The sequence below is a fragment of the Hemibagrus wyckioides genome, linkage group LG15 (genome assembly GCF_019097595.1).
Source record: "Hemibagrus wyckioides isolate EC202008001 linkage group LG15, SWU_Hwy_1.0, whole genome shotgun sequence".
In the NCBI taxonomy this organism is placed as follows: domain Eukaryota; kingdom Metazoa; phylum Chordata; class Actinopteri; order Siluriformes; family Bagridae; genus Hemibagrus; species Hemibagrus wyckioides.
In genome coordinates, this window is record NC_080724.1 from 12633500 (window position 1) to 12650000 (window position 16501).

The following is a 16501-nucleotide window of genomic DNA, read 5'->3' on the forward strand; positions in this document are numbered from 1 at the left end:
TGTCCTTTCTACAACAGCAACCAAGGTTCCATGAGGAACTATTAGGTGAGTAAAAAGAGATGCTCAGATTTGACGTTTAGGAATTTTTAGCTTCCAGCCTTCCAGAATTTTTAGCTTCCGCTTTACACGAGTGTGCGAACAGTCGTATTTTTAATATTTGTGTTGAGATCAGTACGTCAGTGAGATTTTTGTAATTCATTGATGTGAGCCGACAGCCATTTCAGAGCTCTGATGGTTCCTCAGGGTTTCTTTCCTGATGATTAGAGGGTCAAGCTTTCTACAGATTTCCTGTGGAGCTCATTTCTGAAAGGGAAACCCATGTTTTTAAGGGATTTAACTTTTTTTTTCTCCAGAAGTGTCATTTTCCAGAAATCATCCAGGTTACAGGTACAGAGACGTAGTGAGAGACTCAAACTCACCCTGAGGGTCGTGTCAGTTGTATCAGACGATGTGCAGGAATAAGAGCAGGGCATGTTTATAACAACATATTAATATAGTATTAATATACTTAACTTTAAGGAAGGAGAATCATCATTCAGCTTACAGAGATAACAGCATTGATTAGTGCGTGACGAATGCCGACATTATTAACACCAGTAATACACCAGGTTTGTGTCTGATATTAAAAAACAGAATGAATCTTCAGAACAACGCAGCTCGGATTTACTCTGTGATTTTTTAGAGCATATGAATGAATGATGAAGTCATAAAATGGAACTTTATATTCAAAATACAGTTACAGAAAGAAAATTCCTAACTTCTAATACTTTCAAAATATACACAATTTATTAATTTTTAATATAAAAAATAGATTTATTTATTGACTTTCTAAAAAAAATTGACTTTGCTCTGGTAAAAGGTTCCCAGGTGGAAAGTATAAAAGTATAAACAATACAACCTGTGTGACAAGGACAAATAATGTTCTGTCCCTTTATTTCTGAGACTTTATAAAAAGTTAGAATTGTAACTATTTCAAGGTTTTATCCTCATACGATGTGATTGATAAAATCCCCACCTGAACAAGAAAAGCGCCAAATCTGGCAACCTCCATTGCGCAACGTGCCTCTAACCTCTCACCCCGGCCAAAAAGTATTTCAACTATTTGAAGTGCAGGCAGGAGAGGTGGAGGAAGAGCTGAAAGGAGAGCAAAGATATGCAGGGTAGAGAGGGACAAAATTCATCCACTCACGTTCTTGTTTACATTGTACTCTGTGATCGGATCTGGAGCCGGCGAACTTTACCTGCGAAATGAATGATCAAGAACAACAAATAATAATGTGTGATTTTTGCATCTTAATTTTTACTATAAACAAGACAGAACTAACACAAAAAATAAAGCTTTAAACTAACAGTTTACCATAAATGTCATAAACCGCATTAGACACTTCTCCAAGACAAACCTAATATTTGCATTATAAATAATATAACTAATATTTTAATTCTCCGATATGCATTTGAGATCTTGAAAAAAAATTTTTTACGTCCTTTATTTTGTTATTCATTGCAAGAAAATTCTGCAAAAGTCAAAATGGTGTACAAATTTTGACCCGTTTCACCCTTCATACAGAGAGAGAGAGAGAGAGAGAGAGAGAGAGAGAGAGAGAGAGAGAGAGAGCGCTACACATACACACAGAGTAGAAGTACAGAAAGAGAGTGAGAGACGGAGCTTAGAGGGTGAGATGGAGCCGCGGTCAGAGAAACGCGATCCGGTCTCCCCGAAGCGGCTCTGTTGAACCCCGGGACGGGAGAACCGAACCGGGGAGCCGCGGAATGGCTGATCCTCTGCGGCGGACTCTGCTTGCCAAACTCCGGGGGAAGAAAGGCAAGAAAGGCTCGGTGCCGGCCGACTGGAGCAACGAAGAAGGTAAAGAGAAAGTTTTGCGTGCACGAGACGCGCACAGTCAGCGAGCGGCCGCCGCCATCGCGGAGCTGGATTACGTGCCGAACGCGATGAGAGGTAAGCAGGGCTGTGTGTACGGGGGGTTAGAGCGCACGAGAAACGAGCCGCGTGTGCACGTACACGCCGGTCGGGGGGGTGATCAGAGCGACGGATACGGGGGGCAAGACGCACACAAGCTCTCGGGGGTCTCCGGTAATAAGCACGAGTTGCTCTTTACGAACGACGTGGGCAAGCAGCCGGTCGCAGTTCCGCGGAGACACACCGAGGGAGACTCGATAGGGTTCGGAAACTGCAGCGAGGTTCCCTTTATTCCTCTGATGGAAACCGTAAAAAATGCGCACTGTCGAGAACCTGCTATCAAACCAAACATGACCAAAGAAAAGCATGTGGCGGTGGAACGATGCCTGAACACTGGCAGAGCAGAACCTGGCGGAACCCAGATGGACCGTTCGGAGCCACCTAATCTTTTCCAGTTTCTCCATTCCGGACATGTCAACGAACACGACTTGATCCGGACTATTGAAAGTTCTTTAGAGCTTTGTGAAGATTTTAGCATGCCTCCTTTGCAGAGTCCGACTTTTTTCCCCACAGAGCTGGAGATAGTAGATGCTGACTTGGCTCCACGCCTGCTGTGTGCGAGAGAGGGAATGAATTGCCACAATTCCACAGACAGCGAGGACGATGACTATTACGATAATGAAATCCTGCCATTTTACGAGTCCAGCTCCAGGAGCAATGAGTCCAATGACAGCGAAGGTCCACCGAGAACTTCTTTGCACCCTCTAAAGTCTGATTCAGATCAGATTGTTGACTCCAGCGCTCAGGAAACAGACAGACTCAGGAGTCAACTCAAAGAAGCGTACTACCTCCTGATCAACGCCATGGATGGCATTGCGTTTGATGGGCAGGTGCAGACAAATGGCTATGTGGAGCAAAGCAGCATCTCAAGCCAGTCTCCTGATAGCCTTAGCATGAGTTCTGATTCTTCCACTCGGCTCTCCAGGTCTTCTGGAGAACATGGTGGCCACCACTGGAGTCTTCCAAGTCCTGGAGAAAGCAGTGCTGCTAACTGTGCGAGTTCTCAGAGGAGCAAAAGTTTGCAGAATCTTCTCTTAGCTCAAGAGAGACCTATTCTACAGCGGTCCATGAGTGATGATAGCGTACGGTATCCTGTGAAGGAAAAAGAAGGTGAGCTGTGCACCGAAAATGGGAGCTTGGCTAAAAATGTGCCTGATGATACACCTCTACTGGCAAACCTGGAATTGGAGACAGCAGCTACTGAACCCATGGTTTCAGAGCATGCAGATCAGGAGAACAGTAGTTCCATTAATCACCAAGATACTTCTGATGGAGTTCCCCCCAGAACATCTGACCCACTGTGCCCTCAGCAGATGAATCTTAGCAGGCATGTTGGAGCGAGTGCAGGAAAGCCTCCTGGGGTCACCGTTAACAAGATGCAGGAGTGGATGCACAAGGGCCGCTTGCTTTCATCAGAGATGAGACAGAGAATCGCTGGATCCTCCTCACATGGAGTGGCTCAGGAGCACCATGGACACGAGGGCCAAGCCTGGACCAAACCCTTCAACCAGGTCAACAGCATAAATGGGGAAAAAACAGGACTCGTGAACCCTTCAAGCGGACATCATCCAGGTACGAATAGCCACGGGGAATGAAGAAACTTCTCTCTCATTCTCTCTTCTTCTGTCTGTGTTTCACTGCTTTCACCGTACTTCCTCACCTCATTCAGTCATCACGGACTGCCCAATTCTACTGCTCTAGTCTCCATGTAACCGGTGGTGGGTCCATGGTTTCTCCATTCCTCTTCCTGTCTAACAAAGGTTCATGTAACTAGAGGGTGTAGCTAGCTGCACGCTGGTGGAGGGCTCACACTGGTACACCGCTTTAACACCACATTACTAACACTCTGGTGCTGGGGTCATGGTTATACTGAATCATTCTAAAGGCTTAATGTTCAAATCATATTCAGCTTCATCACTGCTTAATCAAGATGATTTCAAAGTTCAATTCTGAAAAAATTACACACTTGTTACGCAGGATAAGATTTGTGTCTTCATGGCTGATGACCTGTTTCAGAAAACTGAATTCTGCCTTTGTTCTCAGCTTGTAGGTTCATGAGGCTTGTTTCTCTGACTTTATTAGATAATCATAAAGGCTACAGGCTGGATAATGGCCGTGTGTCTGCACTGAGTGATGTGCTGCTCGTGGAAAACAACAGGGAAATGGGGACCATGTTTTGGAATACGATCCTGAAAGATTTGTTTTATTCCATGTCCTCAGAAAGTGTTGCTGTGGGGGATACGATTTTGTACCATGAAAATAAAGCAGGCGTTGTTCAGGTTTTGGATTTTGGAAGCTACTTTTTCCACACTTTATTACCTAATCATTACGGTTCTACTCCAGATAATGGCGGTGTGTCTGTGCTGATTCAGTGTACAACATCACAGTATAGGAGGGGTTGTGATGGAAAGCCTGGCTCCAGCGTTTGTCTAAATCATGCTTCGTGTTTTGGATTAAGGAAGCTAATTTCCTTCAGTAGATTAGCTAGTCGTTACTGTTTCCTCAGGTAATGGCTACATTTACGTACTGAAACAAGACGAACCTTTACAGCACAATAACGTATTTTTCTGAAAGATCTTGTATTTGTAGCTTTTTTTTTTTTTTAACACATTGTTTTCCAAAAGCACAATTCATAGCTCAATTTTTATACTCATAGTAAGCTGATTTCTGTGCTACTTTGGATAAATGAAATATCTTTTGAGGTATTTTATACAGTAACAAACATATTTCGGATGAAGATCTTTCTAGAACTTTAGCAGCTCTTACTTTTGGATTTTTTTTGCTAATTTGTCTCATCATACTGGATAATAATGTCTTTGTTGATTTGTATAGACCACCAGTTGATGGAACATCTTCGCAGATCTTTTGTGTTGTCCTCAAGAGCTGTGCGTGTGTGTGTGTATATGTGTGTGTGTGTAGATCACTGGGTTAAACACTGCTGTTATTATCCTGCTGCTCTGGATTCTGAGGGAAAATCCAGTGGCTCATACTTTGCTATAATTGTATTGGAGTGTAGGATGAATGGAAATTTGTGTTCTGAAGTCAAGGCAAAATGCTGTCTTTAAAATGCTTTGTGTGTGTGGGTATGTGTGTGTGTGTGTGTGTATAAGAGAGTGTGTCAAGTGAATTGTTTGTTTTACACAGGGCAACTGTTAGGCTTTTAACATATGCACAGTCACAGATGTTGGTTGTGTGTGTGTGTGTCTGTGTGAAAGAATGAAGACTGCTGAAGGAGCCTGACATCAGATACAGTGGTCCTAATGATCTCCCACCATGCACTTGAGCCAATTCCAGAAGCTCCCTGCTGCTTCCTCATTCATGACTGCTGGCTGATCTCAGATCAGTTTCCACAACTTCGACACGTCCTAAATCATTCACTGCTCGTAAACAACCTGATCTGGGGTCAGTTCTCTGATATGTATGCTGCTTTCAGATGCATTCCTGCACTATGGAAACGTGACACTCTGGGAGGGAATATTTGGCATACTCGCCGTGCGGCTCGTTTGTGTTTGGTTACTTAACGCCGAGGATAAAAAAGCAGCGATTACGCATTAGTTCAGCTCGACTGGGGATTATTCGTTCCGGTTAGCCTCAGGTTACCTACAGAAGAATGATGGCATTGATTGGTGCTGTGTATGACCGGCTGTAATACACTCTGTAATACACGACTCGCTCTGAGATAAGTGTATCTGCTCGATAATGTCTGCTGTGTACATACTGAACCGCTTTAATAACAAAATATGATTCATTTTACCAAGAGACTGACAAAGAGTCAAACAGGGTAGAGCTTCTGCCTGGCCAAGTTAGTTCCTGTTCTCACTTACCCTATAGCAGCTATAAATGTTGTCCCCTCAACAGCTTCGCTTTATTCTCTCTCTTTTATAAACGATAGAGAAACATCTGACCAGAGTCCAGAATTCAGCACTGCTGTGGTAATTATATATTTATAACTCTAATAATATGATCATTATTTCCTCCTGGTTCAACCATCTTAAAATGAAACTGGTGTGTGTGTGTGTGTGACTAACATGACGGTCATCGACTTGCTGTTCCAATGCTTCCTCATTTCTCCTGATCTGAGCTAAAGGATTTGGGATGCAGGTTTATTCCTCTATGAATCCAGCACTGACTCGCATCCTGGTGAGATTAGCTCAAAGGAATGTGGGGTAGTGTTTTTACCCCCAGGGTGATTTTTCAGGAACTTTTTTTTTTTGTTTTGTTTTTTTTAAAGTGTTTGAGTTTTACAGTTTCCCTGAGGCTTGGCTAGTTGAACTGAACATAGACCTCTGAGTGTATGTGTGTGTGTGTGTGTGTGTGTGTTTGTCTCTGGTCTCAAATTCCCTGCGTGTGTGTGCATGCTCCTTCAGTTATGAAAAATCCTTCAAAAGAAACAACACGGCATCATCCAGCACAACACAGACCTCAATATAGCAACCACAACCAAAGCTCTATCTCTCTCTCTTTCACACACACACACACACAACCAAACCTCAGTGTGTGGTTGATTTGATAAAAACAGGTTGGTACACACCACACACACCAGTTAAATTGCTCCCTCTTCACCACACACACACACACACACAGTTCAACTCTTAAACAGTTCTCTGGTTCTAAAAGTACAAATATGGGGTTTATTTAATAAATAAATGTAAAACATTGTTTCCTGATTAGTCTGATTTTATTTATGTATGAACTAGAAGCTGATGTTTTGTTTCAAATCACTGCAACGAGATCTTTGCTGTGCCATCAGCTACATGAAAACAACTTGCTAACATAAATCATTTATCCACCAACCCATTCTAGGTACCTATGCTAATATCAAAACAAATCTTGCTAACTCAACTTTTACGTGTAGAATCTGTATGTAAAATTTACCTGCTAGCTAGTTAGTTAGTTTAGCTGATGTTAGCAATGAGTAAATTTATAATATGCTTATTAGCATATCAGATGAACATAACATAACATGCAAACTCGAAACTTGTATCTACAGACTATGTGTAGAAATTTAGCAGCTAGCTAGTTAGCAAAGTTAGTTAAGGTTAGTAATGTAAAATTAATTATTTTTAATGTTATTTTAGCTACAGCTGAAATGTAAGTCTTACTATTCAGCTGCTATTAAATATATTATAAAAAACCACAACTTTTTCATAACAAATGTGAGCCGGTTTCTTTGGCTAGCTGTATGCTAACATTTCCAACAGTAAAATGCACTTCAGTCGTATTGTTACACTGAACAATGTAAATAAGCACTGCTGTAAAACTGATGACCTGACTTACTGTTCAGATTCAGCAACAATTTTCCATAAAATATGTTAACTGGAATAGTTTAGCTAGTAGCATTGCATACCTCGTGTTGTCAGTGAAATGAAATGGTGTTTGGTTGTTAGGGAGACATTTCTAATTAGCATATATGTGTACTTTTTATGCAAATGAAGGTGTAGAGAAATTCCTAGCCATTTTACTGGGATCTGGGGCAAACAAAAAATTGTTTGTGTGTGTGTGTGTTTGAGTAGAGCGGAAACACTTGGGTCTTTTGGCTAAGAGAGAAACAATACTGCCTTTGCATTCAGCATTTCAATCTGAAGAGCAGCACTTGTGCTAATCCCATGCTAAATCTCTGTGGTCATGTGTGTGTGTGTGTGTAAGCATGTGTTGGAATGAATAGACAGACTTTCTTAAAGTGCTTTCATTGAGTCAGGTTTGCATCAGGACTGTAACAGCTGATATCATGCTAATATTGATGGTAAAACGATCTTGCTGTCAGCCCTACTGAGTTTTATTGAAATGTCTTGAAAATCAAATAACTTGCTAATCGTTTAGTATATTTACCAGCTGTCAGTGTTAAAAAGCTGAAATGTCACCTAGCTAATTAAGGGAACGCTAATTCCTATCCATGTTACCTTTTGTTAATGTTACATAAACCCTATCATGAAGTGGAGCTCACATCTATGCAGCTACAAAAGGAAGAAAACTTCCAGAGTTCCCAAGGGATGGGACATAACGGCTAATGCTAATGCTAATAAGGTGCTGTGATCACATGCACATTGCTAATAAAACCACCAAAGATGTAAGAAATTAATGCTATGCTAACTCTAAATGGTATTAACGGCACATGGTCATTCTTATGCTAATGTTAACATGGTCAGTAGCAAATAACAGACATTCACCAGCATTTATTGTTATGCTAAGCTAATGTGGAAGAGAACATCAGGGTAGGATTAGCATTAGCACTGTATGTTTTGTCTGTCAGGGTTTTTCATGGATAATTGAAACAAATGTCATTTTTATTTTTTAGAAGATTGTATGATTGTTGTTTTCGTAACGCTACACCTGACCTTACATCAGACCCGTGAAATCCATGAGTGAACCTTCTGTGAAGCGCACAGCGATGTTGACTCGACTCCTCATCTCATTTTAATCTAATAAACTTCACTTGAGTTGATAAAGTAATGAAACAGTCCTTGAAATGGCATTGACATGGGAAAGTCAACAAGGACCTGCTAAAATGTTTTGGAACATGTTTTCGGTCTGCTGAAGTAGACTGTAGACTGTTTTCTGACAAGCTCATAAACGTCATAGGTGTTATGTTTTTCCAGCATTGACATGATATTCTGTGTTACGCTCCTGAAATCGTTAGCCATCAAACCGCCGTAATGATACAGCGGCTCTGCCCCCCCATACAAGTGAAAATATTTAGCTGAGAGTGTAATTAAGAGGTTGCGTGAGACCATGTTTCCTGCAGGAATAAAGAACGTGTCATTAACATGCGCACACCAAAGAGAGAGCGGGAATGTGCGGGGGAATGTATATCAAAACACTCTTTACAGTACGCTGCTCAGCGTGTCACAGCAAGACTCGGATTGGCTGCTGCTTATGAGTGAAATCTGCAAAGCTCGTGCCTTGTAACCTTTTTTAGTGATCGTAAATCTCTGGTGCTTTTGAAAACCGGACAGTCTCTTTCACTCTCACTGTGAATGTAATACACTCGACTTTTTCAGTCTAAAAATACAAAAGCACAGACTCATAACGGCGTCAATCACATCATGCCCTGGGCAACCGGTGCGTTTATTTTGCCTCATTCTGTTTGTTTAGGCGGAGAAGCTCTTCTTATTCATTCATGACTTTACTCAGTGTATCTGTAAACACTTTGGTTTGGTGGTATTTAGGAGGGGGTGTGTGTGTGTGCATGCATGCTTAAGGGTGTGTTTATATGCATGTTTGTGGAATTTTGAGAGGTCCAAGTGCCCCATATAATAAAGGTTTTGACTTGGCTGGCTCAAAAGTGCGTTTGCAAATTGCAAAAAATTACACTTTTATTTGAAAACCCAAATGAGAAACTAGATTTCCATCTGGTTAGTGAGGTTAAGGTCACTGAGTTAAAGTTTAAAGTTACTGAGATACTGTCTGCAGGTGCTGTGATGAGGATAAAATCACTGAGGTAAAAGTTAAAGTTACTGAGGTAAAACTAGTTTCTGAGGTAAAACATAAAGGTACTGAGGTAAAAGTTAAAGTTACTGAGATAAAACAGTTTCTGAGGTAACGTTTGAAATTTGTGATAAATTTGAGGTAAATTTTGAAATTAGTGAGGTGCAAGGTGAAGTTTTGGAGGTAAATGGTGATGGTTTTGCTGATGATGACAGTGATGATGTTGATAATATATCGATGATGATGATGATGGTGAAGGTGATGCGCGCTCTCTCTCTCTCTCTCTCTCTCTCTCTCTCTCTCTCTAGTACCTGTGATGGACACCCGAGACTCCTGCACTCGTCCAGTTCCCCTGAACTCCATCACTGTCTCCAAGAAGCGTAACTGGCTGAATCAGAGCTCCACAAGGCCCTCGCCAATTTCTGACGAGGACGATCACACACACCCTCCACAAGTACGCACTCACCCACAACCACAAACTTGCACTGGACCGCACACTCACACACCCCAAGTCCCTGCCTCCGACCCTGCCGAGGAGAACGACGCTGACGACGAGGGTGAGATCTGGTACAACCCTATTCCTGAGGACGAGGAGGTCGAGCTCCGTCATAGTGAGCGTGGGGTGAGAGTGCCGAGGCGGGCGAGTGGTGAGGAAGTGGGCAGGACCTCCTCTACTTCCAGGGATTCTGGGAACTTGAATGCCAGTCATTCCAGTGAGCAGAAACATGTGTACAGACAGATGTGCAGATTCCAGGAGGAGAAACCCACAATACGCCATACAGCAACAGGTACAGCCGCCTCTTCTTCCCTCCATCCTGCTTTTCTTCCAATTCTTTTTCACCATCTGCCGAATCTTTTTCTATCAACTTCAAGAAGTAAAGTTAACTTGTTGAACTTTTAGAGGAAATGTTTTTGGAGATGCTATTTCATAGCACTGTCTGACCTTCTATAATAAACATTGTGTCTTAGCATAGTGCTACTAGCTACAGCTCTGTTCAGACATTCGCTCACTCATTTCTAGGATAAAATTGGAACCATCTGTTGTATCTATTTCTATTATGTCAGGAACAGTATGCTAACATTCTCCTCTCTTTAGCATACTGTTCCTGCTCTATTACTGTGTCTATTTTTATCAAGGTAGCAAATCTATGAATGGTATCTTAATACTTATAGTTAGCATAGTGCTACTTCCTATAATTCCTAACTATTAAATGACTATTATGATGCTCAGCCATGTAACTAGCATAGGATAAGATGGTTCTCTTTTTAAGATGCTAATTCAGACTGCAGTGTTTCCTCAAACAGGGGATGCTAGTATACTCATCATCATGAGCAATTATTATTTAACTATAGGTTGGTTCTATTCTTTGATCAAGTATGTGAATGACTAAATGACAGTCTATTAGCATACCATTACTTCCTGTTGTCTCGTAACATTTCTTAGCATAAAAACAGTTTTTATCTGTTATCTGTTTAACTTATTTTTAACAGTATTATTACTGTCTAGTCCCGGAAAGTGTAACTAGTATAGGACATGATAGTTCTATTTCTAAGGCAAGAGCAGAGACCTAATATTTGGGCTGTGTATGTTTTCGAAGATAATAACCTAGCACAGAAGCTAATGTGATGCTAGGATTAACCTAGCCATTTTGTCTGTATAGCCTGCAGCCTCTGATGTGGTGGCAGTAGCTGAGACTCTTTGCTAACAGTCAGTTAAAGATATAATTAAAGCTGAGCAGGACTATAGATGTGTGTAACTCAACCTTGACAATGACACGCTGAGTTTAAAACATGAGGTGATGCTCGTATTTTGCTATCTCCGCTGTCCTGATTTTTAGCCTAATGTTATCTAGCTTGTTAGCAAGGTTGTCTGTGTGGTTTAATTACACAGTAAACTAGTGTGTAACATAAAGTTAGAAACCTTGCTTCAGAACATAGCTAGCTATATGTCTGGACTGATCAATGCCATAACAGTTGGCTAAAATTACTAGTTACCTGACAAGTTTTGCTAGCTGGCTAGCTTTGCAAACTTTTAATACAGTGTAATCAATACTAGTATTTCATGCGACAAGGAAGAAGTGAATAGAAAGCCTAGTTGTGATGTCATATGATTGTGATTGACTGATCAAATGTAGCTCAACCTCTGATGGCCCATGAGTAGCTGGTGATATTGGGGGCCTCCCCGAACGCACACACACACACACACACACACACACAATGAGGTCCCAGTAAGTAGTCATCCCATTTTAATTAACAGCAGACAGATAAAAAAAACTCTCTCTCTCTCTCTCTTTCTCTCTCTCTCTCTCTCTCTCTCTCTCTCTGGTTACTTGAGATTAGCTATAATCCCTCAGAGAGTAATCTGATCTGACGTGTCGTGACATGGCAAGGTGACATGAGAGGACGCAAGACAATGACTGAGATGCTCCCTGACCCCTGCCCTATAGAACCACCATTACTCTGTGTGTGTGTGTGTGTGTGCGTGCATGCATGCGCACACATGTGTGTATATATCAGTCTGTGTGGAGCGCTGTAACAGGACACTGTTCTTATACCACACCTGCTGAATGATTTAAGGGAAGATGAGATCCTATACACACATATACACACACTCTTGCCTGGTGTTTATTGGTAGCCCCTTGCTTCCGTGAAATCAGACTCCATTTTTCACTGATTACATCAGCAGGTGTGCAGAGAAGTTCAGGAACTGCAGAAGAACCTTCAGCAATTTTTAATGTCAGAGCCAGTGGTGCTTTAGTCCAAGTTTATTTCCCAAAGTTCCATATAGGGCACATATTTGTTTTTCCATCACAGGAACCTTTTTTGGACACATTTCCACCAGGACACATTTTTCTTCTTGGAACCTTTTTAGTTCATGCTACAGACTTGTGGCTACTTGATCCTATCAGTTACTAAAGCACCTATTTATGGACACTATCCCAAATTCCCAGAGAGGTTATGTGCATTATTAAATCAACTACAGGAACCTTTTTCAGAACTTTTAACTCCACCAGGACACCTTTTACCACCTGGAACCTTTTTAGTTCCTGTGGCAAACTATAACACTTCAGTGTGCTAGCTTAGATACTGCAGTGGAAAAAAGGAAGTGTTGCTTATACTACTCTACTACAGCAATCATCCTGCTAATCACAGCCTGTCCACATTTACACACACACACACACATCAAACCCCCAGTCAAAGTCCCACTAACTTAAGCACCTCAGCATGCAGACAAATGGTGTGTTTCCATTACAGGAACCTTTTCAAGAACTTAAGGGAACATCACAGGTCTTCAGTGACTTCCTGTTCTGAGTTCTGGATTCTGATTGGTCTGAAGGTGTTGTTTCATTTACTACTCCACTTCATCACACGGTTGATTATTGTTATTTTTGTGACATGGAGAGTGATATTCCTTTCTTATATCTTTGTCTTCTTTATAGTTATTTACTTTATTGTCTTGATAAAAGTGGCTGTTTTTAATTTTTTAAATATATAATATATTTTTTGGGAACTTATAATTCATATATCGGATTCATATTCCGGAAATGTGCTAGTTTCTCATTTACACCCCAGTTCTCTAAAGACACAACTGTTCCCTAAACCTGTGTGTGTGTTATGGAGCTAAAAATGGCCATGATTACGAAGGAATGATGGAATGGCCAGTTTGGCTGGACAGGCAGCACACGCACACATGTACACACACACACACACACATCCACAAACAGAGTGTCTGCCAGAATATCAGAGCAGATGTCCTAAAATACAGCCAACCATGTCTCTCTCTCACTCTCGCTCACCCACTCCTTCTCGTATGTGCCCTCAATTTCCTCGCACAGAATCGCTTCTTTGTTTCACGCGGCGGATCAGACTCGCGGAGCAGAACGGAGTTATGTGTGAGCAAGATCAGACCCAAACAAACAGAGCCGCCGTTGTAGCACAAGCCTGGAAACATGCTGAGAGAAAGTGATAGAGGGAGAGTGGAGTGAAAGAGAGAGAGTGAGAGAAAGTGATATGTAAACAGATGAGAAGGAAGAGATGGATTGAGAGAGGAAAAATGAAAGGAAATCTGATCATGCATGCCACGCGGATTTTAATAGAAAGCAGCTTATCCTGAAGGCATTTATCACCTGTTACATAACATACTGACTCACACACACACACACACACACACACTGATCAGTGCAGCCTTCTGCATGCCTGCAGCTCCAGTTGGTGTATGGTCTTACCAATTAAATATATAGACAGCTTCAGTCTGAGCTCATTAACATTTCTACAGCAGTGATCCCTTTTTCTTTCAAAATATTCTTTTAAAATATTCTGTCTCATTCACTTAGTTACTTTCTGATCTTGGTAAAGTTTCTCTCTTACAGAAGTCTGATCTCACTTGACTTCAGTGATCTTCAGTGCCTGAGAGAAACTCACTCATTCGTTCTAATATTCAGTCAAATCTCCTAATCATGCTAGTCTTTCTGGCAGTCTGAGTGATTTAGCCGTCTCTTATTTCCAGTTTGTGAACCGTTTAGATGATGATGTTTGATTTCTCCATTTTGTTGTCTGTCTTTTTCAGAATTGCCCGAGCAAAGTGTTCTGGGCTTCTCTCCCCCCTCCAGTCCGAACCCGGCTAAGAAGAGCTGCTCGATCAACTGGTCATTCCCAGAGCGCATCAAATCTCCGCGTACAGTTCGCAAACTTTCAATAAAGATGAAGAAGCTTCCGGAGCTCAGCAGGAAGCTCAGTGTTAAAGGGAACCCAACTAATGGACAGGCAGAAAGCAGGAGCCACCTGCTGAGGGCCACCGGTCCAGCTGATCTGGGCACAGGGGGCGTGTCTACAGCATCCACGAGTGGCAACGTGATCTGGCGTTATCACCTGGACAGCAGCGTGTGCACACAGCAACAGAAGAAGAGCAGTGGATTAGGAGCTCCTAAATCGGCCATTAAGGGCGGCTACTTGAGCGACGGGGACTCACCGGAACTAGTTGCAAAATCGGCTAAGCATGGCTCGTGTTCTAAATCTCACGCGAAAACGCAGGAAAAGGATTCATTTTCGAATTCTGGCGTCTCCAGACTGGCTGATGCAGCTTCTTTCCGTCCGTACAGTTTACCAGAACAGGCAAAGTGTGTGTCGTCACCACCCGTCTCGGGCCTGCTGAGCGTGCACTTGTGCGGCGCTGAGGGTCTAAAGGCACCACGAAGCGACGAATCGCGCCACGTCTACTGCGCTATTCAAGTCGACGAGGCAAAGCGGGCACGCACGGCCCTGCTCCCCTGCCGCACGGACTTCCTTGCCATGGACCACACCTTCCAGCTGGAGCTGGAGGAAGCTCAGCGGCTCCGACTCGTCCTCTTTGGTTGCGAGGCGACAACGGCACCGACGAGGCAGCGAGTGTGTTGCCATGGAGCAGTAGCACTGGCGCCGCTCTTCAGGACGCAGAACGCTGCCCGCTCACACCGGCTCGCCGTGCGCCTCGAGCCACGCGGCATCATCTACGTCAAACTGGGACTGACGGAAAGGCGGCAGAGTTTGACAGAAGGGAACGAGGTGGAGAAGGAACGAGAGAGGCAGGTTTTCGGAGTGGACGCAGCACGGGTGGTGGAGCGTGAGGCCACTGGGCTCATGGTGCCGCTCATCATCGAGAAGTGCATTGGCGAGATTGAGAGGAGGGGATGCCAGGTGAGTGTCCTGTGCAGAAATTCCCTCTTAAGTTTCTACACTGAGGTGACGTGTGCATTATACAGATTTATCAGAAAGAGTTCGACTCAACACAGATACGGTTTATCATTCTACATCCGTTTATCAATCCCGAGCTTGAGTAGATTAAAGTCTAGCCTTCGATTAGCTCTTATTTGATCTGAGAGAATAGAAGCTGTGACAGATTGTTAAGAAGCAGTGAGTTTGTGGAGTTTAGAGTGCAGTAAAACTGTCATTGGCACTGGCCAGCCGTAAAACCCCCTCACACACACACACACATACACACAGTTATGTAGGGTCTCTGTAAGGCTTGTGTACCCAGGCTCCTCGCCAAGCCTTTAGCCATTCATCTCTTCTCTTTAACTTAAACACAGGCAGCTCACACACACACACACACACTCTTTTGTCCACAGTGGTGCTATAGCTAAAGCACAGGAAGTGTCTCTCCCTAAACCCCCTCCTTTCCGTGCCAGGTTTAAGGTGATCCTGAATCAGTGGGTGATTTTCAGCTTAAACTGAAGTCAAGAAAAAACCCAGACTTCTGGTTCATGTTCCACTGCCTTCAAAGCTGAGCGTGAAGGTGACGTGGGCCAAAACAGTGGAACTTTGTTTCCTTACCATATTCTGAGAAAATAGATATTTAACGTAGACATTTTCCTCAAATCTGGCATCCGAACAGTGTAGCTGTTGGCTTGCTGGTGAGCGTAGTGATCAGCTGATCCTGTAAGACAAGCTGCAGGACACAAGCACTGGAGTGAATGAACTGCTGATCTACTTGTTATGCTGCGCACTACAATGCGGCAGAGCAGATGGAAGCCATCCGTTTTGCATGAGCGCTGTGAAGTGGATGAAGCAAACGATGTGAACTTTTATGTGTTGAATAACGCTAGCAGTAAGAGACCATAGAGTCGTGTGGTGTTTTGTAGGAAGTTCTCTCCACTCCACTGCAGGTAATTAGCATGAGTGCTAATAAATTAAGCTGGATTTCCTGAAGCATAGTAACCAGCCGTTAAGTGTGCAGCATGTGTTTGCGTATGATAAAGTGATTGTCTTGCTAACACGGCCTGTCGTTTCTCAGAGTTTTTCCTGAATTCACTCTTTTACTTAACAATGAGACACATTTACAGATCCACAGCCCCCCCCCGCACTGGTCACTGCAATCGAGGAAGTTTGTGACGTAGAAGTAGAAATTATTTTCATTTATTTACATTTTTTGTCATGAACAAAAAGTGAATGTTTTATACATTGTAATAGGAAAAAAACACAGGCAAAAGGCAGGAGATATTACGATTTCTGAGGTATTTAACTGTCAGTCATGCCCCTCTCCCCCCACTTCAGCCAGCACTGAGAGAAAATGCTAAGTTTGTGTCCTGAGAAATGTATGAAGTTACGCTAACCGTTTTAATC

At 42.7% G+C, this 16501-nt stretch overlaps 1 protein-coding gene across 1 annotated transcript in view; it reads left to right on the forward strand.

Annotated features, from left to right (window-relative positions):
* Positions 1-1602: 1602 nt before the first annotated feature.
* The window catches only part of syde2 (synapse defective 1, Rho GTPase, homolog 2 (C. elegans)), a 25261-nt gene continuing 10362 nt past the window's right edge, over positions 1603-16501 (forward strand). The window contains exons 1-3 of the mRNA XM_058409873.1: positions 1603-3550; positions 9712-10191; positions 13971-15076. Of these exons, the coding sequence (XP_058265856.1) occupies positions 1771-3550; positions 9712-10191; positions 13971-15076 (3366 nt within the window). The 5' untranslated portion in view covers positions 1603-1770. The remainder of the gene's footprint in view (positions 3551-9711; positions 10192-13970; positions 15077-16501) is intronic.